This window comes from Trachurus trachurus, assembly GCF_905171665.1.
Source record: "Trachurus trachurus genome assembly, chromosome: 10".
NCBI classification, from domain to species: Eukaryota; Metazoa; Chordata; class Actinopteri; order Carangiformes; family Carangidae; genus Trachurus; species Trachurus trachurus.
Window position 1 is genome coordinate 8,420,583 of NC_139894.1, and position 23,618 is coordinate 8,444,200.

The 23,618-nt window shown below is 40.1% G+C and overlaps 1 protein-coding gene across 2 annotated transcripts in view; it reads left to right on the forward strand.

Moving 5' to 3' along the window:
- The first annotated feature begins 1,579 nt into the window (after positions 1–1,579).
- ldb2a (LIM domain binding 2a) overlaps positions 1,580–23,618 on the forward strand; it is a 95,148-nt gene continuing 73,109 nt past the window's right edge. For both annotated transcript variants that reach the window (XM_083980508.1, XM_083980509.1), the window contains exon 1: positions 1,580–1,785. In XM_083980508.1, coding sequence (XP_083836634.1) covers positions 1,654–1,785 — 132 coding nt within the window. In that variant the 5' untranslated portion in view covers positions 1,580–1,653. The remainder of the gene's footprint in view (positions 1,786–23,618) is intronic.

The window sequence follows — 23,618 nt, forward strand, 5'->3', positions numbered from 1 at the left end:
ACCTTGTTATAGGCTACACACAACGGTTAGGCTACACATGGTGCATGTTACGTTTAAGACATATGCATAGCTAAGACTGTTTACTTATCCCACACATGGGAAAATTGGTTGTTACGATACTGTTTGTAGCATACAAGGTAATAAAAATAGTGGAATATGCAAATATAGAAAACTAAAACGATATAATCACCATAATCCAGCAGTAATCACATATTTTTCTGCCAGTTGCATTATATTCAATGGGAACCAATTGCCAAGTATCCTGTGTGTGATAGCGATCAACAGTTATTTAAAAAATACATATGCCGTGCATTATTTGCAAAAGCTGTGGTTTGTTATTTGTATTTCAGTTTGCATATTGTTGCTTATTCGTCTGTCTCGGTGTCTTGTTTTGGTGGCTTTGAGTTTGTTGGTTCAACCCGACCGCTCTGCACACACAGTTCCTGAATTCAATGCAAAACAAAAAAAATCTGACATGTTTTAAAATAGACTTAACGTTTTTTTGCCTGTTGGATGGTGGTGGATGATGATCTGCAGCAGAATAAGCAGCAAGTATCACTCCATCTTGCAAATTATGGCACTAAGTGCGTAACTAGCCAGGTACTGAGATTGTGTCATTAGCACCATTGACCAGCACAATCAATACAGTATTATGAAAACATGCTACACATAAAATGGACTGGAAGAACACTGGACTTATTTCTCAATTCTCAGTCCGTTTATTTTTGATTTTTTTTTTTTTCAGTCTTGAATCCTGCTGCTGCTGTTAATGTGACCTCACCTGAAGACAGACTTCACCAAACATTTTCTTTTCTTTTCTTTTTTTTTTTAGAATCAGCTAAAGTTATTTGTTGCAGCAGATGACCCCGAGGGCTTTCTCCTACTGTTTTCAATGCAAGAGCCAGCTTGCTGCAGGAATACTAATATCTCCTAATAGCTTAACACTGAGGATACTTGACCCTCGGTTTTGCAGTGGACTCTCACCTCTCGTTTTAAGAGGTTTAACTGTGTATGAAAACATGAAGAAGAGTCCGACGTGACTAAAAAAAACAGCAGCAGCAGACAGCGCGGTGTTGGCATCTTGTCTGATCTGTGTAAATTCTTTAATGGATGTGAACAGATTCTTTCTTTTTTTTCCCCCACATGTGATAAAATGGAAGTGAAAACTGAACATGAAAACAAATAAAGGGGTTCTTTGTGGTCACAGCATCAGTGCATGTAAATTAAAACAATGCATCACTTCAGACTGTATAGGAGACACGCAACGACACACACACGCACATGCACACAGAGATCTTACTTGAACTTTGCAAGAATGCAAAACTGAGTGTAGGTCTTGAGGGAACAGGAAACGACTTCCCTCCCTCCCCCCTCAATACCCCCCCCCCCTCTTCATCTCCCCTCCTCCTCCCGTTCCTCCCTCCCTCCCTCCCTCCCTCCCCTCGCTTCCTCCCCCTCCCTCCCTCCCTCCTCCTCCTCCTCCTCCAGCTCCACGCTATAGCAGCGAACTAGGCAGGCCAACTTGCAGAGTGCAGCTCAGCCTCGACAGCGGCTGCTTCCCACTGGGGGTCTTCCGAGAGCATCGCACTCCCATGTGCGCTGCTGTGCCCGCTGGATGTTGAAATCGCGCCGTGCGCCTCGCCAGGAGCCACCATGTCCAACCCAACCCACGACCCGTTCTACTCGTCTCCTTTCGGACCCTTCTACAGGAGACACTCGCCCTACATGGTCCAGCCCGAGTATCGGATCTACGAGATGAACAAGCGGCTGCAGGCGCGCACAGAGGTGAGGAGATAACCCGCCCGCACGGTCCCGTTTAGGTCGCGGTACCGGTAAAGCAGCAGGGGAACGCGCTGTATGGAGGTCCGGTCCGGTCCGGTGCCGGGAAGGGAAGAGAAGGGGAAAGGGAAGGGATGTAAGAGCCGGACAGAGAGAGACAGACACGGGGGCTCGAGTCGGCGTGAAGGTCCGTCAGTCAGGAGATGTGGATGTGGATGCCAAAGTGCCAAACATTCCTGAGGTGAAAGTAAACAGGGCTTCGCTCCGGTGTGCGTGTGTGTGTGTGTGTAGACAACACGCCGCGAGACATCAAGCTCTGAAGTGACCTGTTGTAGAGACGACACTGAATTTCACTTTGAAATCTGGTGGTTTGTGGGTGAAGATGCGTTCACGTGGCCAATTAACTTGTTTGAAATTCAGGGAGCTAAGTGTCACCGACTCTGATTGGAGCTGAGTGATCCACCTGGAGTGGGCATCACTTCTCAATCAACTCAAACTGTGCTGTAAACAGTTAAAAAATAATCTGTTTACAGGTTTTAATGGAGTCAAATTTAGATTTAGACTATTTTTTTTTCAGTGCAACATTTAAACATCACTATGAAGAAGAGTGTTGAATTTAAAAAAAAAAAAAAAAAGCTGCAGGAAAGTGTATGTAAGTCTATTCGTGAGATTATATATTTTAAATCCAGCCAGGCTGTGCAGACTGAGGCAAAGTGCATTTAATGTATTTGCATACATTTACATATTGCCTGGTTATTTTACATATTTGCATACCGGAGTCTGGTCGGTTGAAAACTGCTACAGCTCAAACCAAACGAGCTCAACAAGAATGTCCAGAGAGTTTGTCCTCAGTGGTGAAGAGTTTCATGTTTCACTGTGAAGGCTTCACATCCTGTGATCTCTGATTCATCATCTCTCTTTCTCTCTGTGTCTGGATGAAGTTTTCTCAATGACAGTGAGAAAACTGCATATTCAGATGGTCATAGAATAATTATAATGCATGAGGAGGGGGAGGGTGGGGGTGAATTAACTTCATGTCAGTTTCTCCTGATGCCTCAATGAGTTTGGCGCCAAACGAGCGTGGTGCACAGCGTCACTCAACTCAGTCTGAACCTTTGCTGATCCCACTGTGAATTATATAGCAAGCATCTGTTTTCAGCATCTGCTCTGTGATCTCGAAATGTGTAAATCTGCAGATAAAAAGTTCATTTGACATGTCAAGTTGTGAGGCATCCGCAGGAAGAGACGGTATCAACAACCAGAAACAAGCAGCTTTTTAACTAAAAATGCACCTGAGGAGTGTTTCTACTATTGATTCATCTGCCACGATTAATTGGTTAATCAATGGATCTATAGGATTCAGCAAATAGCCAGTTGCAAGCTCAGAGGGTTCACAGTGGCCTCTTAAAAACGCCTTTATTTGTTGTAACCTACATTCACAGGACTAAAGATTCAGTTTATTGTCAGCTGAATAAGAAAAACAGGAAACACTTCACATTATAGTGAAGCTTGAACCAGTAATTTTTTTTCTTATTTTATAATAAAAAACAGTCACTGATGAATCTGGTGATTGTTTCAGCTCTAGTAAATAGCCAAATATCTTAAGTAATCTTACCTCTGGTTGCTGTTGGAGGCTTTTAGGAATATGATTCCAGCTGAGACATTAAAAATTAAGAAGATTTGAATGAATATGTCCGTTAAATGACTTTAATGAGCAATTTTTGGAAACATTTTGGAAAGCTTGTGTTGGTGCGAGGCTACCACCGGCTGAGTTACTGCAGCATCTTGCAGAATGCTGCTGACTTTCCCTAAAGAGGAACTTGCAACTTTAAGCAGACCACAGCAATGTTGCTGAGATGCAACGGCCCAGTGTGATGCATTATTCATGCGGAGTGGTCCAAGCCCCAGTGGACCTCAACTCCCGTACCACACATACCCAGACACCAAGTGCAATCACCACGCACACACTCTCTTACACACACACACACATGCACATACACAAATGCAGCAGCTACACGCATGCACAACACACAGGCATGTGCGTTAACTAACCCGGCCATATGTGTTTGTGTGTGTGCAGCACAGACAAAACCTACCATTGATAATGAGTTGCATGATTCGAGCCCACAGACACGAAACATCAGTTTAAACCATTACCATCATCTCCTCAGACTAAATGATATAATTGCATAATAATATAATTAGTTTTTGTTCCTGTTGGTGTTCATATCTTCATCTTCCTCCTTGTCCTGCTTGTTCTGCCTTTCTCCGGCGTTAAGAGTGTATAACATGTCGACTCTTTAGCGACGTGGTTACTGTTTGATTAAAATGCAGGTGGTGAATTATGACGAGGAAGAAAGTAGTGTCTTATGGAGGGTAAATAAATACCTCCAGTTTTGCTGTTTGTTTGCATCCAGATGTTCCATACAACAGCTCACATCAGGCTTTTAACAAAATTATATAGTAATTATACTCACGGATGCAAAAAAAACTGTGGCCATTAATTCACACAGACCTACTGCATGGAAAAGAACATTTAGAGCAGCACAGGAAGAGAAATCTCCTTCATATGTAAAGTCTGTTGAGCTTCACTCAGACGTGCACACTCCTCATGAAGCTGTTTACTTCCTGTAAAGTGAGCTTAGCCGTTGGTCCCTTAATGATGATGTGTGTCTGAGGGGTCATTCTCCTGCTTAGCTGCTGCTAAGTCCATCTCCTGTTTTATACCTACTGTGTGTCTGTAACAGTCAGCTCACAGACACTGCCCTTAATATTTCATCAAGGTTTTGCTGATTGCAGGAGCAGCAGGTCCAGGTCTTCTTTTTGTGTGTGTTTGTTAGCATTATTTATATCCTCGATTGTTTGGGAGCCCAAACAATTGCATCTAAATTCAAATTTTAACTATTTTCTGCAGCATCGAAACTTGAAATGTAGGTATTGAGCTAATTCTCTGCTGAAGGAAACAAAATATAGAAAATAAAAGATTTTTTAATGTTAAATTAGACATGTATTACTTCTACATGTACATTATGTCATCCTGTGTCATGATGTTACAGTAGTCTTGTTTGAGGTCAGTGAGACCCCAGAGACAACACAACTCTGTGTTACATCACTTAATAACCAATAAGAGACTCACCTGGGATTCAGGAGGGATTGTGCTGAACATTACTGTCAGCACCAGTTACAGATCTGCATCATATGAACATCTACTGTATTTGCAGCTGAGCTCTCCTGAAGGTCCTGCAGAGAAGTTATGTGTTAATTTACACTCATAAGAAGTTTTCAGTCAGTTAGAAACTCAAGTACAGAGAGGATGACGAATCAAGATCCCCACTGTCTTATCCTTTTGTTCTCATGCACTCAGAGGAGGAGACAGAAAGTGTGTTAAACAAATCCAGAGAACATATGGGCTAATGTGACTGTGACTGTGGTGGATGTCACTGTGAAGAGATACGCTGTATTAAAAGCCCGGTTTTGTCACTATATTTTGTTGATCCAGTCAGAAAGATTTCAAGCTCACAAAAAACAGCCGTCTTGTCAGAATTATCACCCGGCTAAAGATGCTTAATATCGTGAAAGGGGGGCTGCCATTGTTGAGGATAAGAATAGCTCGGAGCTCGTACTTAACATGGTGCTCGCTGGCAGGCCATCGAAGCAAAAATGACTCACCAGAGTTTGCATTCCCGTGGTTGTGAGTAGTTTTTTTTTTTTTTAACGGGGGGAACTGACTAAGCCTCAGTATGACACCATCTTTGAGAAAAAGTGTTGAAGGAGTCGACTGAAGTCACTGCTCTGTTAGAAATTCTTCCATTTGTCTTATTCATGAGTGTGCTTTTGAATTTGCTTGGCTGGTGGTGCAACTGCCTCTCGCACTGGCAGGCACAGGACTCAAGGACCTGACACTTTGGAGGAGACTTACTTACCCCAGAGGAGAGTATAGTGCATGTGTGAGTGTAAGTGACGTCTATAGCATGAGCTGGATGCCTGCTAATCCTCTGGGAGTGAAATAACCAGTTGTCAGAATTAGAGCCATGTTCTGTTTTTTTTTTTTACTCTTCGATTTAAAATCCTACGCACACGGCGGTTGTATCGACTGGAACCGTAAGTGCACGGCGTTTGCAACATCTCTCATCTCTTGAATCATTTCAAAAAGCCAGAGAAATTAACTTTACCAGGAAAAATACACCCTCAGATGCTTTTGTGCCATTATATATGGTTAAGAGTAAATTCTCGTGATGCTCGGTGCATTAGAGAGGCTGTTTTGTAATGTTTTGTAATTTACTTTTGGCTGCAGACGTTCTCTCATCTGTACGTCTGCTGCCAGCAGACCACCACCCGGAGAATCATGTGGAAAGCTCAGAGATGAACCTGTAGGACAGATCTGCAGTGTAGTATAGAGCTGCAATTAATGATTATTTTCCTTATTGATTGAATTATTGGTTAGTCTGTGAATAATTGTATCTGTAAAGTAACAGAAAGAATGAAATTGTGCATTCTGTGTCTTCAAAGGTCTTGCATCTGGTTTTTCACCAACAGTCTATAAATCAAATATTCAATTTATGATTAATTAAAAACAGACAAAAGCTACAGATTCTTACCTAAACTAAGCTGCAACACGAGACTGGTTGACTCAACTCTACTGGTAATCATTCATTTTCGTAATATTCCTTAATCTCTTTAATAAATCATTTAATCTGTGAAAAGAAAAACACAGTAAAAACATAATTTTTCACAATCACAACTTCCTGCAGCTTAATTTACGTTTCACAAATGTCTTGTTTTGTCTGACAAACACTCCAAAGGATTCAGTTCCCAATGATATAAACAGAAACACATTGAATCCTCACTCAGAGGTTGTTGCTTTAAAAAAAAAAAGACAAACAATGGATCAGTTATAAAAATAGTTGCTGATTTGTTAGGATGGATTAATCGTTTAATCCCTTCAGTTGGACTGTGGAGTTGGTGAAATTATTTTCATTATCTGTTAATCTGCCTGTTATTTTGAATCAGTGAGTCGTTTGGTCCAAAAACATACAGTCTCCTAAAGCCCAATATGACGTCTTACAATCAATAATACAACAACAATGAGTCCATTCAGTTCAGTACGGTATAAAATAAAGAAAAGTCACAAATCCTCACAGCTGAGGAGCAGAAAAAATGTTATGATCAGTTAATCGGTTATTAAAATCGCTGCCTGAAGATTGACTAACTGATTTCTATCAGCTTTACTACAGGAACAGAGCTTCTGTTGCTGATACTGATGATTATTTTCACCATCAATTATTACTGTAATCTGCAGATATTTTTTTTTGTTGGAATAACTGATGAATTTCCAACAATCACAGTTCTCCAAAAGTCTTTTTTTGTCTTTGAATCACCTGTTTCATCTGATTAAGATGTAAAATGCAAAGAAAATCAGTCAGAAAATGTCACAGTGGAGAGTTCTGATCAATTATCCAAATCGTATTTTTCTAATTGATCCACTGATCAGATGATCAACAAAGTGTTACAGTGTAACCGGAGTGATTATGACACATTAGGAATTGAGTGCACTTTGATCGGAAATGTTAATATTGATGACTCATTGCTTCACTTTTTCTTTGTAGATGGAAATATCTCAATATGATCAGCTGTTGTCTACATTCGGCCCGATAGCAAAACAAGTACTTTTTGTTTTTAGGTGAGACTTTCTTCTTCTTCTTCTTCTCTTTCAACCTCTGATGCTGAGGGAGTGTTTTTTTGTTTGCTCTCAGTAACAAGCCTCTCACCTGCCATGCCCCCTGAAGTACACATGGAAATAAGGAGGAATAAAAACGCAGCCACACAACAAGTCCTGTGTGTTTGTCTGGGATCAGCGCTCACCTTTGAACTGATAACTGTGCTGCAGCTTAAACAGCCCTGCTCCTGTGATGACTCGGGGTCTGTTTCTATCCCAACCTTATTACCTGCTCCATTCATACTTATTACCTGCGTGGCTGTATTTCTGCACCAGGCTGACTGCTATCCCATTACCTTCATTTTACACAACGTGAACCCGCTGTGACCTGGCAATCTAAACAGGCTTTGATGTGGATTTGATGCTATGCATACGGTGTGACCACATTGTTTCTGTGCTGTCGCTCGGGGGGGCACCGGCCTCGGCGTACAGAGGCAGCTGCGATGATTTGTGGGGGAATTTGACACTTAAGCGTATGCAAATGAGGCGGCGGATTAACATTCAGAGGAGGAGCTTGGTCGACCTCAGCCGGTGTAAGGCCATTAGCATAGAAGACATTAATATTCAGCGGCAGAGAGCGGGGGACACAGAATAACACTGTAAGTAAAACTACAACACAGAGGGTTGAAACAGAAGGAAAACAAAAGCATTTTAATGGAGGCACCATAATAATACCCACAGGGCTACATTCAAAAACCTCTCCTCTGCTGCTGCCACTGCTGACAGTGGGTCTAATGGTCACACTCTTCCTCCACAGATAGACATGCAGTCAGTAACGGTGATTGGCAGGCCATTCATTGGATTCTTGTGTCTATTGCACGTAGTTAGTCTCATTCTCATTATTCAAATGGGCCCACAGACCTGACTCATTGGCTCGACTGTGCAACTGGAGGAACTGGAGTGTTCATTATGGCAAATTCCCTTGTTCCTGTCAGGGGCAAAGTGGATCTGTTCCCATCAGCACTACATGTCAGATTGACATGAATAGGCTTATGATGTAGAGGTCAAGTTGGCACTGAGCTGTAAGGTTCACAGAGAGGGATTAAAGATGAGCCACCAAAGCACCAAGAACACACCAGGAGATTTCTTTTAGTTAGAATCTGTGTTTAACTTCACAGGCATGAAAATGGCAAATAACGAGTGTTTCATCATCAATTAAACTGAAGATTATATCTCATTTGTTTGGTCTGTAAATGGTCAGAAAATTGGGATAAACGTGTGCAATTTCTCACCGACTCAAATTGTTTCTTTTGTCCAACAACGGCGATGAAGAAAAGCAGCAAATCTTTGCGTTTTGGAGGCAACAACCAACCGTGTTTTATGTTTTAATGCCAGAGTTTAAATCAACGATTCATAAAAACTGCCGCCCGACTAATCGGCTAATCAACTTATTGTTCCAACTCTACAGGGCGTCCTTTTTTTTCTCCAGCAAATTCAGGCCGTATTCAGTGTTTGAAATAACAAAAGCAGAGATTTCATGTAAAAACGCACCTGTTGTCAGATTAAATGACAAAGTGCGGCTGCAGGAGAGACGAGCGCCTTGTCCCCTCCATTTTAATGATGTCGTTTTGTGTGGAGAGTGATTTCCAAACTGGAGCTGAAAACATCAGCAGCTGATCGACAGAGAAATAATTGGCAACTGTTTTCGTAATCAATTAATTGTTTAAGTGTGAGATGTGTCAAGTTGCTTCGTGAGACAGTAAACTGAATATCTCGGTGTTTTCCTCTGGGTCACATGAAACACATACACGTTGGGCTTTAGAAAAAAATGTATTGTCAAACCTTACGTAAAACCAAGCAAGTAATCAATGAATCTGGAAAATAATTTGCAGCTTAATTGATAATCAAAGTAATTAACCATTACAAGTTAATGTGCAGATGTGGTTAAGTCCAGCTGTGTGTGTAAGTGTGAGCTTGCTGTGTGCAGATTATCTCCTCAAACACAACAATTTGACAGAGATTCATGTTTTCTGACAGTTCACCATTTCCTTGAAACACATAAAGCAGAACCTCTGTGCGGCACATGTAGCATGGGCATTTCAGTGTGTGTGTGTGTGTGTGTGTGTGTGTGGCTGAGGGTAATTACCAGAAAGGTGTTGGACATCACGGTGCCCTTATCTGAACCATTACTGTTGGATTTATCTGCCATCAGGGAAAACAGGCCACTATAGGAATGGTAGGAAAGGCTTCGGATGATGTCACAACTGGGGTGTAATCACTTTTTTTTTAATGAGGGCAACCGATCGAAAGGTTTTCAGATCAATTATCAGGAATATATTAACCATACTGTGGTCACAGTGCAGTGTTTCTGCTTGTGTTGTTGTTCAGATGCTTTTTTTTTTTTGCCATTAAAACCAGCCTCTTCAATGCTGGAGATTTTTGCACCTAATTTATTAATTAGTTGATATTAAAGTACTAGTTGATTGGAAAAGATGTGGGTTTTATTACTGCCCATTAAATGATCAAATGTGTTTGAAATTACAGATCGTTTTCAGTCATATAAACACCAGTTACAGTCTTCTGCATTTCTGCTCCCCTCCCACACATTACACAACAAAACAATGGAGAATAAGTCTTAAATAAGTCAACAACATTTGGTATTTACTTGGCTCACAGAGTAAACAGCATTATTATTTATTTCTCTAGTCTCTAATACAGTATGTGTTGTTATTATGATTCACAGCCTTATTGACAATGAAGAGACATCTGCTTTTGTGGACTCGTAAAACATTGCTCGGAGCTCTTACATTAAAAACAAAAACATTTTATATTTTCATAATGCTGCCAGTCAGTGAAAGGACTGAATCACATTAGCTTCTGCTTCCCTTAGTTAACTCCCTGCCAACCTCCCCCATGCTAAATTAAAGAATAATACAGCTAAAAGGTGAGCGGACAGGCTGATAGTTTTGAAAAGAAAAGGGAAAAGTAACCTTATCCCCAGAAAAGTGTAGTCAGAGCTTCTTTTTTTTCCACCTGTTTATCAATTCATTCCTTAGAAAGCAGCTCTTTGGTGTAAAAAGCACTGAATAGACTCGGGCATTAAACACACCTTTTTCTATTTGGAGGGAAATGGGGTTTCAGGAAACCTGCATGTGCACAAGTTAAGATACAACAGTGTCCTGTCTCACTGCAAGTTGCACAAGTGACAGTGATGGATATTGAGGGAAAAAAAAACTTTATTATAACACCACATGGGAAACTAATTAGGTCTTCCATCCATAGTTAGTGATGGAAGTCATTAAGGTCACAGGAAACAACATAGGAAAAGCACGCTGGGTGTACAACCATAGTAACACCGATATACTGTAGACACGTTCTAAGAGCACATTAGTGTTGCCAAGAGACTCGCCAGGCTACTAAATAAAAAGCAAAAAACAAAACAATGTCTGTAAGGTGGTAAATTGATAATTTTAGGGAAACAATATATCAAATGACAGTGTGTCGGTTTGAGAGGGGCTGTTTGCAGTGATGAACCTACAGAGAATCATCATCTCAATCTGCGGCTCCCCTCGGCTGCACACAGCTTTACTGTATTGTTTCAGCTCGTTATCGGAGCCACTTCTTTATTTTATATTTTATTTTTTTTACTGCCTTCATCGAGCTGTTTTCAGATCCAGAGGCGACCGTGCACTGGAAAATCACTGACTGTAACCCAACAACCTGCTCCACAACCTGAGAGCAGACAGACACAGTCAGAGACGACACAATCAGCAGCTAAATATCCAGATATTTTACTGGTGGAGACCAAAAACAGACCTAATAGAGGAGTGGGTGATATAATACATCTGTTAACGATTAAAAAACTGATCAATGGTGATACCTGAAAACAAGCCCAATTAGCCACAACCACAACCCATCTCTGCTCAATCGTTCATAACACAAAATTCAGGGGTCCTTCACAATAATGTGAACTTTTCCTCTGGTTCCTTTCTAGCTCAAATTAATCAAACCTACAATAGAATCAATTAGAACCACAGATGATTATTGATCCATTTCAGATAAAACACTAAGCTGTGTCGGAACAAGAGATATGGTACATGTAGGTTAATATGCAAATCAGCGCTGCAGGATATGAAATAATACAAATAAAAATAAAAATAATGTGATAATATACAGTAGGCAGATATTTTGATTTCAGTTTGAATGCTTTTCATTTTCACTTAAAGATATTAGTTAATGACGTTATTTTTGTCCTGTACCAAACAAACATGTCCCTATGTCCCTATAGTATGTCCCTCTATCCCTAGAATATGATTTGTTGTTCAGGGCATTTCATATATGAATTTTTTTTTTTTGACACATTGTTACCTTACCAAAAATAAATATTGCAGCTTGATATTGTGCTTTGCCATATTGCAATTTTGATTACAGTAATATTAATTGTGTTAATATTAATATACTGTATGTACAGTATATGTATATATCTTAAGTTATTTTGGGCCTTTTCTTATGCCATTATTATTGCAACAGTGTGGGAGAGAGACAACAAAATTGGGAGGAGAGTGAAATGACCACAGGTCAGATTCAATCCTGGGTGACTGTGGTTAGGGGAAGTTCTTACTGGTGCATGCTGAACACCTAAAATCAAATATACTTTAACATGTTGCTTTCCAATTAAAATATCCAGGGACAATTATAGCTTAAACAAAAAAAATAGGACGACAACATATTCTACTGTACTGGAGCAACATTAAAAACACAGGTCTGGACACGATCTCCTGTTTATACACACCTAACCAGGCTCGATGTCACTGTGTTGGTCCAGTAACGTGGTTCTGTACATGAGATGCTGTGAGAGGATGTTCCCAGAAAATCATATGAAAAAGAGAGAGAGAGAGAGAGAGAGAGAGAGAGAGAGACCTCTGGTCAAACAATGAGCGTCAGTCATATCCAGCAGGATGCTCGGACAATAGACCCACCTTTTTCCTGGCCCTTTCCCATGGTTCCTTCCAGGCTGCACTGTCGCTCAGATAACAGAGAAGACAGACGGGCCTGTATTCTGTCTGTGTCCTGTTGTTCTCCGTCCCTCATGTGGTAACCGACTTCTGTCCCGAAACACAGAGGTCACAGGTTGGATTCTCGCATCCTAACAACTTTGTTAAGGTCTTACAGTGGGACGACGCTGCCTCTGGGATTGCCTGCACTAATTCAATACTAGTTGTGTGTCTGTAGATATAAAACACTATACATAAAACTGCAGTTTAATAACAGCCACTACATTCCCAAATTTTACTGCAGCCTTGTGTGGCAGAGCATTTTATTGTTCTCTTCTGCTTACAAGACCATTTCTAAGTGTTTTTTTTTTTTTTTTTAAGCATTCTTCTCTTCTGGCCCAGATTGGACATGATGAATCCATTTAGCTATTGTCAGCCATTCGTCATCTTCTTTGGGAAGTGTCTTTGGTCGGGTATATAATCCCAGTGTTTATACTTATGTTTTGGATCAGGCCATAAACAACACTAGACTCTATGACCATAGTAGTGGCAAGTAGAAGTATAGGCTACTGCTGCTTTGAGCTTTGAGGATGCTAACACCAGTGTGCTAACATGCTTCAGAGTTAACAGTGCTGACGTGTTCCTGTTTATCTGGTCTGACGTTTAGCCTGTTGCTACTAAATGCTAAGAGTTGTTAACTGGTCCCAAACAAAAGCCATGGCTGAGGCTAAATGTATTCATTTGGGAATGACATTGATTTTGCAGTGTTTGGTCATAAATAAACGTATTTATCTGACAATAGCACAAGATTTAAAAAAAAAAGTTAAAAGATCAACATAATTCCTGCAACTCAGCCCAAAAGGGCACATGAAATTCTTCAATAAATTTCATTACAATCTTTTCTATATCTGTTGTGGATATTTTGCATAAAGCCTCAACAATCCATTTAATAGATGTTTGGGCTAAAAGATAAACCACTATTTATTTATAACATATTTATAGGTTTTCTTATGTATCAGAATAGAAGAGGTCGTTCTTTTCCATACCTTGACATGTTTCTTCTTCAGAAGTGTCACGAGGTGTTGGTGTGATGTGTCTTATCAGCTGATGACGTTACGTCCTGTAGGCGTGATCACCCCGCCAAATTTTGACAGGATGACCACGCCTACTGCTGTCAGTTCGCTCCTTCAGGACGGTGCTCTTGGTGTGCGACAGCATGTTGTGTGCACCTTCATCCCCGTTCATCGTCTTGTGGGCCCGCTTCTTAATTTCGATCACCTCCATGATCCGGTGTTGGTTCCTGTTGCTTTCCATACGATTGATTTTGGCCTTTACCCAGTCCATGATGTGGTTTTTCTCTTCTGCAGCGGTCCTTGATGGCTGATTTTGAATTTTCTCTGTTGTGCCTTGTCTTTTGTTGCTTACTAACGGGTTTTTTTTTTTGCTAGAAAATCATCGACTTTTCTACTTCCATTGCAGATTATACTGTAGAAAGCAGTGTCACCCTTGCTGTAAACTTAACAGAAAAATATTCAAGCTTATAATATTTCATCATAAGGCAGACAAAAAAAAAGAGTTCGGCAGCATAACAGTGGATACGGCAGCAGCAGATACAGTGAATGAGGTGGTGGAGACACACTGTACTTGAGGTTGGAGCCTCTTCTCTGTGCTGGTTACCGGGTGTTTCGTCATCTTAGTGATCAGCTGTTTGACTGTAGTTTAGTGAGATGGACTTGAATGAACTATTCTGAAAAGAGTGGAGTGCAGGATGTCGGACTGTTTTCATTTATTTATTTCTAATGTAAATTCAGTCATCACATACTTTCTGAGCAGTCACGCTCTATCCTGTGTGTTAGCATATATCCTGCAGGCATTAATATGCACTGACGATGCTGCAGTCACTCACAGGCTCTTCTCAGAAACATCCTACATGGAGCTAAGCATCCACCCTTCTGAAGTGCCATCGAGCAGGACACTGAATGATCCCAGCTCTGTGAGGCACAGTGTTATAACTGGCCCTGACCTCTGTGCTCCAACCACTCTAACTCTGGCACATAGAGATGTGGATTTATAGTACAGTAGGTTTTTTTTTGTAACAGATTGTGCTCCCATTCACTGAACATCACACTAATTCATTGACTTCACACTCACAGCCACTCTCAGTTTGTACAGTAGTACAGTACAATATGACATGAGCTCAGTTTGACACATAAGGTTAGCTCTTTTTCCAGGAAAAAGCCCAGTGGGGAACAGTCCTTCAGCAATATACAGTAGACAGTCATAATGTCAATTTTCTAAAGATATTTAGTCGTTAGAAATATGCAATTTTAGTACAATTTTTGTACATTTTCATAAGCTCCTCAAACATTTTAACAATTAAAATGCAGTGACTGTGGAAATCTGAAGCCATCAGAAGATTATAAAAGGTTATCAGATGAGTCTAAAATATAATTTAATACATGATTCATGTGCACGGCCTGAGTCGGCGTGGCTGAATTCATCAGCCTATAACGAGCAACAGGTCGAGTTAACGCAGTCGTGTAACGTTACGACAGGGCACATTCACTTACGCTGAACAATATCAGCGGATCTGATGAAATCCTGTATTGATCTAGCTTCTTGTTAAGCTGTGGGAGGAAGTGTGCCATGTGTTTATTGTTTATTGGTCTAATTAGCTCAGCGGTGGGGAATAGAGGCCACACTGGTGGAATATGTGTTAGTGTGTCCAAGTCAGAGCCTGAATCTTCGGTTTCCTTTTTGGTTGTAATTTCTCATGGGTGGAGTAAATAATTGTATTCCCTGCTTTGCCATTCATGCATTTTGTTGTTGCTTTAGTATTTTCCATCTTATTGATATTTGTTGACACTTAACATGGTGCCCTGGTCTTCTGTCTTCCATGGTGATATTGACTCATTTCCATTTGTTTCTATTGAGCTGAGATACTTTTTTTGAGGCAGTTAAGGTGTTTACTGAACCTGTGCTCAGTTTTTTTTCCCACCCCCATTTTATTAATTATATATATGATAACCTGACTCTCGGTGTGAGGTTGTGTGATCATTTGTTTAATCATTAAAACTAAAAAACTAAAATGCCAGAGCAAGTTCCCTGATCCCAAAGTGACATCTTCAAACAGACTTTTTCTGCTCCTAAACCCATAGATATTCAATATTTTATGACATTATTAATAGAGAAAAGCAGCAAAATCCTTATCATCGGCCAGGATCAAAGATAAATCTGATTGGTTGCAACAAATTGGAATAAAACCACAACATATTTTCTGCACTATGAAATGTTATGAAATTTATGTTTGCTATCTTGTTATTTTTGGATAGTTTTGCCTCTTTGGGTCCAAAATAAAAAATAAAATCTCAAGTGCAGCTAAAGTGTTTACATGTAATAGAAATAACTTTCAATTTTATTTAGTTCAGGAGTTAAGGTGGAGAACCAGCACTTTAAACTTTGAAACAGGTTCACAGGTCGCTTGATAAATGACTTAATTTATCACGAGCTATAAAAATAGTCTTTGATTAATCCTCTGTTGATTAATATGTTTAATTATTTGAGTCTCACTTGTCAGTCAGTCGACGTGTTTCTTGATCAAGGGCACTTCAGCAGCACAGTGGTGTTGAGATCAGTCCTTCAGAGACCACTGACACAGCTTCTTTCTTCTTGCATGTTTGTCGCATTTAAACAGAAGACGACGAACGACTTCTGTGTATTAACCTTGACCCTAAGTCTATACTGTAGCGCAAACAGTGGTCTCTGTTTGCTGCTTGTGACCTTTGACACTGAGAGAAAAGAGAGAGAGAGAGGGAGAGAAAATGGGATGGGTGCCTAAGTAAACTGGCAGACATGTAATCTAATGTGGGAACTTCTTCACAGACTTCATTTATAGGGAGAAAGTTAATTCCTGGTGAATGTGCAGTGGCTGCTGAAGGGCAATGACTTTCTTTTTTTTTTCACCCGCTGCATTCATTTCTCTTCATTTGCATAATGCTTGGCTGGTGGATGTAAGGTGGCCAAATACAGCAACATGTTCAAGTCTGCATTATATAAAAACACTTAAGACCCAGGAGGATAAAGCTGCGCTGCTACCAAACATTAGTGTGCACTGACTCTGACATGATTAAAGTGGTGTTGTCTGTGTAGTCTAAAGGAGTGGTTCTTGTACTTTGTCATCCTAAGGACCCTTTAATAGATACAGTACCTGTGTGGTAAAGTTTGACCTTAGAGAGCACATTTTACTAGTTATTTATTTTTAAAGAATTCACCTTAAAATCCACCAAAAGTCGTTTTTTTCCCCCACATTCTGCTCTTTTATGGAGCTGTAACAATTAGGATAATTATTGCTTTATCTAGTGATTGTTTTGTAACATAACTTGTTTATTTGTTGGATTTGTTAATTAAGTTAAAACATTTTTCTTTTTAAATGACCCTGGAAAGAGCTTAAAATGATCATCATAAAATTGCTTGTTTTGTTAAATCAAGTATTCAAAGACCAAAGATATCCAATTGGTAGCAAGTGATATCATGAAAAACTGAACCTGCAACTGATTTTTTTTTTTAAATCTGCTAAATAACTGATATGATTGATATTAAAATTGCATTGAATTGTTCATCTGAACAACAGCCTAATATTTTAACCCTAATCTAATGACTTAAATACCAAAACATGTCTCAATATTCTTTCATTTTAAATTTTCACATTAAATACATGTGTTGGTTGAAGTGTGTCCTCAGTTCAACTGCTGCCACAGAGCCACTTTAATAATCTAATAGAAATGTTTCTGTTTTGTTTGTTTTTTCCATCAGTGGCCTTCAATATTCAATCAAACATAAGCCACCTTGCTAAAGATCCTTCCCAAACATCTAGAGAGTCTTTTCTTCTGTTAAGTTGTTATGCTCCCCAATAACCTGAAGCTGTTTGAATCTTTGACAACAGTCAAACTTCCTTGGCCCACCAGTCAGCCGGGCTACGTGCTATTCAGGAGCTGAATGGGGTTTCAGACATTGGTAATTCTCCAAGGTCAGGCCCCAGACACGCCTACACTCTTGGAGGCTTTTCTCCCACAAGAGGCTGGAAGCAACGGCGAAAAAAATACAGTCTAACAAAAGCTTTGCTGGGAAAATGGTTCATGTTAAACATGGAGACATTAGTGGTTTATGGACTGTTAGAAAGATGAGGCTAGGAAGGGGAGGCTGTGTGGACTTCTTTTATGTGGCCGTGTTGTGTGTGAATGTGCACAGTTTCTAAACAGCAAATAAATGGTTGGACTCGCACATAAAGCACAATTGTTAACGTGCGGTGTACAGCGGTGTTTTGTGTGCAGTTTTATACACAGTAAAACTTCTTCTCTTTGTGTTTCTGTTCCCACACTGTGTCATCTGCCCATCCATCCTGTATGGACATTTCTATATGCAAGGATTTAACCCTCAGCTCTGTTGCTATTTACTGAGGATCCTCCCTATGCTGTCCCTCCAATCCTCTGGATTTCCTGTAAATCCCTGGGGCCTGGCCAGCGCTGGTGATTTGTGGTTGGCTAGTGGGCAATTGACACATTGATAAATCCCCCTCAGATGGGGTGCGATCCGTTTGAATCAATAGAGCCTTATCAGCTGACGGCCGTCACGGCTGCGACCATGTCGGTTCACCTCGGGTCCCTCAGACTCGGCCTGATTTGTAGCTTTTGACAACAAACATCGTCACGCCACGTGATTCGTCAGAGACTCCGCTGGGCGTAATTGAAGGCAGGACGTTGTCTGTCAGTGAACAGCAATGAGAGAGAATAGGGGCGACAGACAGAGACAGAGGAGAGGTGGATGTAAAGGGAGACAGGCAGAGATAAAACAAAGAAAGGATATTAGACCGCGGGCCAGTGCTGGCTTTCTTTTTTCTTTATAGTAAATATGTGTCATTTGCAATGTTATAACCTGATATCAATGACAGCATAAAAGTAAAGCTCCCAACATTTCCTGCTGTAGTTGAGGGATTGAAATTGAAGACAACATTCATAGCTCCATGAGCCTCCAGTGTGTATGTGTGTGTGTGTGTGTGTGTAGGGGGTGGGGGGGTGGGGGGGGTAGAGGGGGTTCAACTCCAGCCAGAGGATTCATATGGCTTGTATCCACTGGCCAGGCTTTAGCAGTTCTGCAGCCCGCCTGGCTCTGATCCAGCTTCTCCTCTGTCTTTAGATCCGGGCCAAACCTGGTCTGGTCTGTCCGTGGCTCAACCAGCCGCGTTTCACAACTTGGCGCGGCGCTTGCCCGAATGCTCCAGTTTGGAGGATTAATGGTTACTGACTCTGAATGGAACTTTCCCTGGTTATAATGGAAAAGTTTTGAGCAACATATATATATATATAGCGTTATTAGTTAGTGCCACTAAATGTGCATTAAAATTTACAAAATAAGTGATTTGGAGGAGTGCAATGAAACTGCCAAGTGCCGTTTGTTTTATTGTTGTGCATGCCGAAACTAAATGCTTTTTCATGTCGCATGAAATGTGCTTGTTATTTTCAGATTCCTCTGTTGTCTGGGTGGGAGGCTTTTCAGCAGAGACAGAAACTAAACCATATCATCTATGGTTGAACCCTGCTGGGCTGAGCAGAGCTAATGGAGACAAGACAATAGACACACCGCTGTCAGCTCTGCTCTTTGTGAAATACTCTTTATTGTTTTGGGTGGTTTTAGGCCTGAACCAAATATCAGTAAAATGCCAAAATTAACTATATTGAGTAAGAGTAGAAATATTATTTTGTAAAAAAAAAAAAAAATGCTCAGTTTAAGGGAAATGCTTGAACATCAGTTGGGAAGGGCACAGAGCGAAATAATTTGAATGTAATAGTAAAAGTGAGTGTAACAAAGATGCCATGGTGGAAAGCAGAAGCGAAGACAGTGTGAGTGAAACAGTGTTTAAATCAGACTGAGAGGGAGGTTAACTAACCCTCTTCTGTTAAAAGTGAATAAGGGGGATTTTAAGGAAGACAGTATTCTGTAAAACAGAGGAGTGGGGGGCTTAAGTAAAACACTTTTCATTAAAACAGTAAGAGGAAGCTTAATGAATACCGGAGTCTATAAAACAGAGTGATGGGAGCCCTCAGGATGACAGCACTCGAAAAATTTATCTCCAGCACTAAATCCAGGCAGTTTGTGTCAAAATGGGGATCACACTTATTCATGAAATCCTCCAACTTGTTTTAGCAGCAGGGAAAGTTCAACAGAGTCGTTCTGGTGAAATAGTGCTTTGTCTTTGCCACCACCAAACGTGTAGCCTAGTTGCTGAAATTGATAATCAATAACTAACTTGTATTGCCTGTGTGTTGTCATTGCAGGATAAAGCTTATAGACAACTTAAAGTAGAAATACTGATCAAATATACTTACGTATACGTAAGTAGAGGTGAAAAAATAGTAGATGCATAATGTAGTAAAACTAATATAGAGACTTCATGAGTCAGTGGGTGACTCATACGTAGGCTACAAAGTATGAGTCAGTGGTTCCTGTCAGACTGTAGCCTAATAGTATAATTTTTGATTATTAATACTGATGCATTGCTATGTAAACTAGATTTTAATGTTGCAGCTACTGGGACTAAATGCAATTTAAATATTACTTTTGTACCATATTGAAGAGTTTAATCTGTAACAATGCGTCATAGTTGAGAAGCTGATCTTGTTGTGTGAAGTATAAAAAGTGAAATGTCTTCTTCTGCTGACCATCAGGAGTCCCAAAACAGCCCCATATATTGGAAAATTGCACCACTTAATGTGCAGCAGGCCTACTAATATTTTCTCATCATCTGTCCTCTTATGAAAACCATTAAAAGCATACTCGTATTTTTGTCTATCATATTTAGAGAATTGGTTATTTTTATACCGATTCATAGGTATTTTTTTCTTAAAGGGAAACTATGCAAGTCTGGTCACTTTTCCACTGTTTTGCTAACCCTCCTCCTGGCCATGTGCATTTGTTTTTAATGCAGCTGATGAGAATGCGATCCATGGAGCAGTATAATGTTATATCATATATGATGTTATGACGTGTTTATTTGTGTAGTTTTATCTGTCGTAAACAAAAAAAAATGAGGGGTTACGGGGTGTGTTTGTGTCACCACCAAGAGCTGGGACGCAGGTCAGAGGCGCTGATCTTCGGCCAAGAGACGCTATGGTGGAAGGCAGAGAGCCTCCATTCTCCCTCATAAGTTACAAGTCATCTATTTAACCATCACAATGACTCCCTAACCCTAAAAAACAAAGTAGCATAGCAAAGGTAAAAATCCTGCATAGTTCCTCCTCTAAGTTTCTTTTATGGTGTGATACTTTGAAATGTCTTTATTTGGATAAACCCCTTGATATGTAGGCTATCATCTTGTTTCCGAGGGAGTAGTTTTGCAGTTGGGCTTTTATTTTGAAAGGGTAATGGCGGAAAGAGACATGAACTGCAGGTGAGCAGCAGGAGACTGTGAAGGAAAATATGTACGGTTTTGTGTTTAAAAATACCATGTTTTGGATTTGTTTGGCACCTGGATGATAGGAGCACAAGGTTAGTCAGCAACTTATCTTTTAATAACAACGGAATTAAGCGATGTGATAGCGTTTTTCGTAGTTTTAATGCATTTGAAAGCAAGCGTTTGTAAGCTGCGGTAAAGTTAGCAAGATGGCTGTGTTAGCTTCTTGGTGCATTGCGATTTCTTTAGTGTGTAACGGTTGGGTCTAGTATCCATGGTAACGGTCAGTTACTGGTCAAACTAGCTTTACTGTGTACATCTTCATGTATAGCCTAAATATCACTCATTTTACTGTTACACTTGGAGTTAATGCATTGCAATTTGAATGGCTGATATGACTTGTAAACAGAAAAAGTACCAGCTAATAAGCTAATTTGATGAGGCTGATTGAACATCAAAGATCTGATTCCTACTTTTCTAAAGTGCTTTTTGCTTTTCCCCAAGTTTTCTCAAAACCATAAGCTGTTTTTAGCTTTTGACAAACAATTCAATTAATTGTTAATTGCAAATAAAGTGTATGGGAATACTGAAAAGCAGCACAGCTTTTTGATAATAAAAGCATCAAAATGTCACATTTTACAAGAAAGAGCCCATGAATATTTGGCATTTTGATTATCAAATTAGCTGAAAACGTATTGACAACTCGACTAATCATTACATATCTCTTTGTCTCATGAATTATACTGATCTCATATCATTTTCTGTTTCATTAAAAAATAGTTTTAGCATAGAAACTGTGTACAACAGGTTACACAGCGAGAGAGCTGCTGCTGCTGCTGCTGCTGTGTGTGTGTGTGTGAAGAGTGTCTTGTTCACCCTTCACTTGACTGTCAATCCCCAGAGTCCCCGCCCCTGAATGGTACTGGATTATGGCTTGAACTGAATCTGAATGCTGAGTAGGACCCGAGTCAGTCTCTTTCTCTCTCTCCCTCTCTCTCTCTCTGTTTTGTCCTGGTGTGTCACTCGTCTCCGTCTTTCTGAAATAGATGTATTCACATGAAACAGACACCACACACATGCTGGCTGTTCACACCTGCTGATTCTCACAGTATGACACAGTCAGTCAAACACACACACACACACACACACTCACGACACGCTAGCTTATGCAGTTCATTCCCAGTGGACAGCTGGTCAGTAGTGTGTGTTTGACTGTCATATTTCTGTTTCAAATAAAGATTTTGAGCCAAGGATTGTTCTGTTTCGATACGATACTACCACCTTGGCTGGCAGCTCGTTCTCGCCATGTCTGGCATGAACATGTAAAACACACAGACACACACAGACATACACACACACGCACACGTGCATAGCCTACTCTTATATCCATCACCGTATACCCCAGAGATGTACACATACACAGAAAGTCATCTGACAAATGTCCATATATTTATATTTTACAGTGAGGCTGAGTGATGTGGTTTAGCACTGGTCTGGGATTTAAAGTTACAAACTGACAGACCTAATGGGAGCGCTTTAATTATAAGTCAGCATTTTTAAGCCAAACGTGATGTTTCTGACACATTTGGTCCAAAACTTCCAGTATTGCTTCAGTGCTGAGGTGGTGAAAATTTGGTTTAAAAAAAAAAAACGATGGTTGTTGGTATTTGGAGTTGTTGCTGCTTCGGTCTGTTTTACATCATTGTAATATTTGCTGTTGTACAGAAATGCATTTGGACTGTTGGTCGGACAAAACAAGCAATTTGTAGATGACTTGGACTCGGACAAAATTGCGATTTCCAATCAAAAAGATAATCAAACATGGGGCTCCAACTAACCTTTGTTTCCCCTCTATCAATTAATCTGCTTATTATTTTCTCAGTAAATCGATTAATAATTTAAAATGTAAGAAAATGCCAGTAAAGTCTAGTCCCAGTTTCTCAGAGTCGAAGATCTTTTGTATTGTCCAGCCCTTCAAACACAAAAATATTTATGATAAAGGAACAGAGAGCGAAAAGCAGGTGTTGTAGCCTAAAAAATGACTTACATGTAACTTGCCAATTTTTTTTATAATGAGTTAATCAATTAATCAACTTATCATTGTGGCTCTAATTGAGAGGTTAATTGATAATCAGTCACAGCCTGTCTTGCAAGAAGGATGTGTCAAATTACAGTTTGTAATACCATCTGCGGGAGGCTGATGTTTATTTGAGTAAAGTGGATGCTTTTTTTTTTTTTTTTTTTGAGGAAAATACTGAATGATTAAAATAACGTACTTATGTGTTTTCTAACAGAGACACAGTTAGTGGTGTAAAATCTGAATCTTTTAGTTTTGGGAATCAAAAAAGATTAGATTTGGATGAAAATTTAAAAATGCGATCTGAAATATTCAACCTCAGTTGATCTTTCCTCAAGCAGCTGAACCTCAGCTTGCTAAAGTGTTTTATTACAAAGAACAGAACTTTTTTTTTTTAAATGAAAGCCTGGCTTCAGTGTGTAGCCCACAGTTCAGCTGACTGGTGGCCAGCCAAAAGACCTCCTCTCTAACTCATGATCACCTATTGATTGGCCGGCCGGGTGAAGGACTGGGTTCAGGTCCTCGTCCTCCACCACATCTTTTCCTCCTTGCTTCGCACTCATTGTGTTGGAGACACGTTGACCTGTGGGGCGCCCCAGTCGCTGCTCATTGGGCTTTGACACTGCTTGATGGTGACAACGCTAATTGTCAACATCTGGGAAGTGC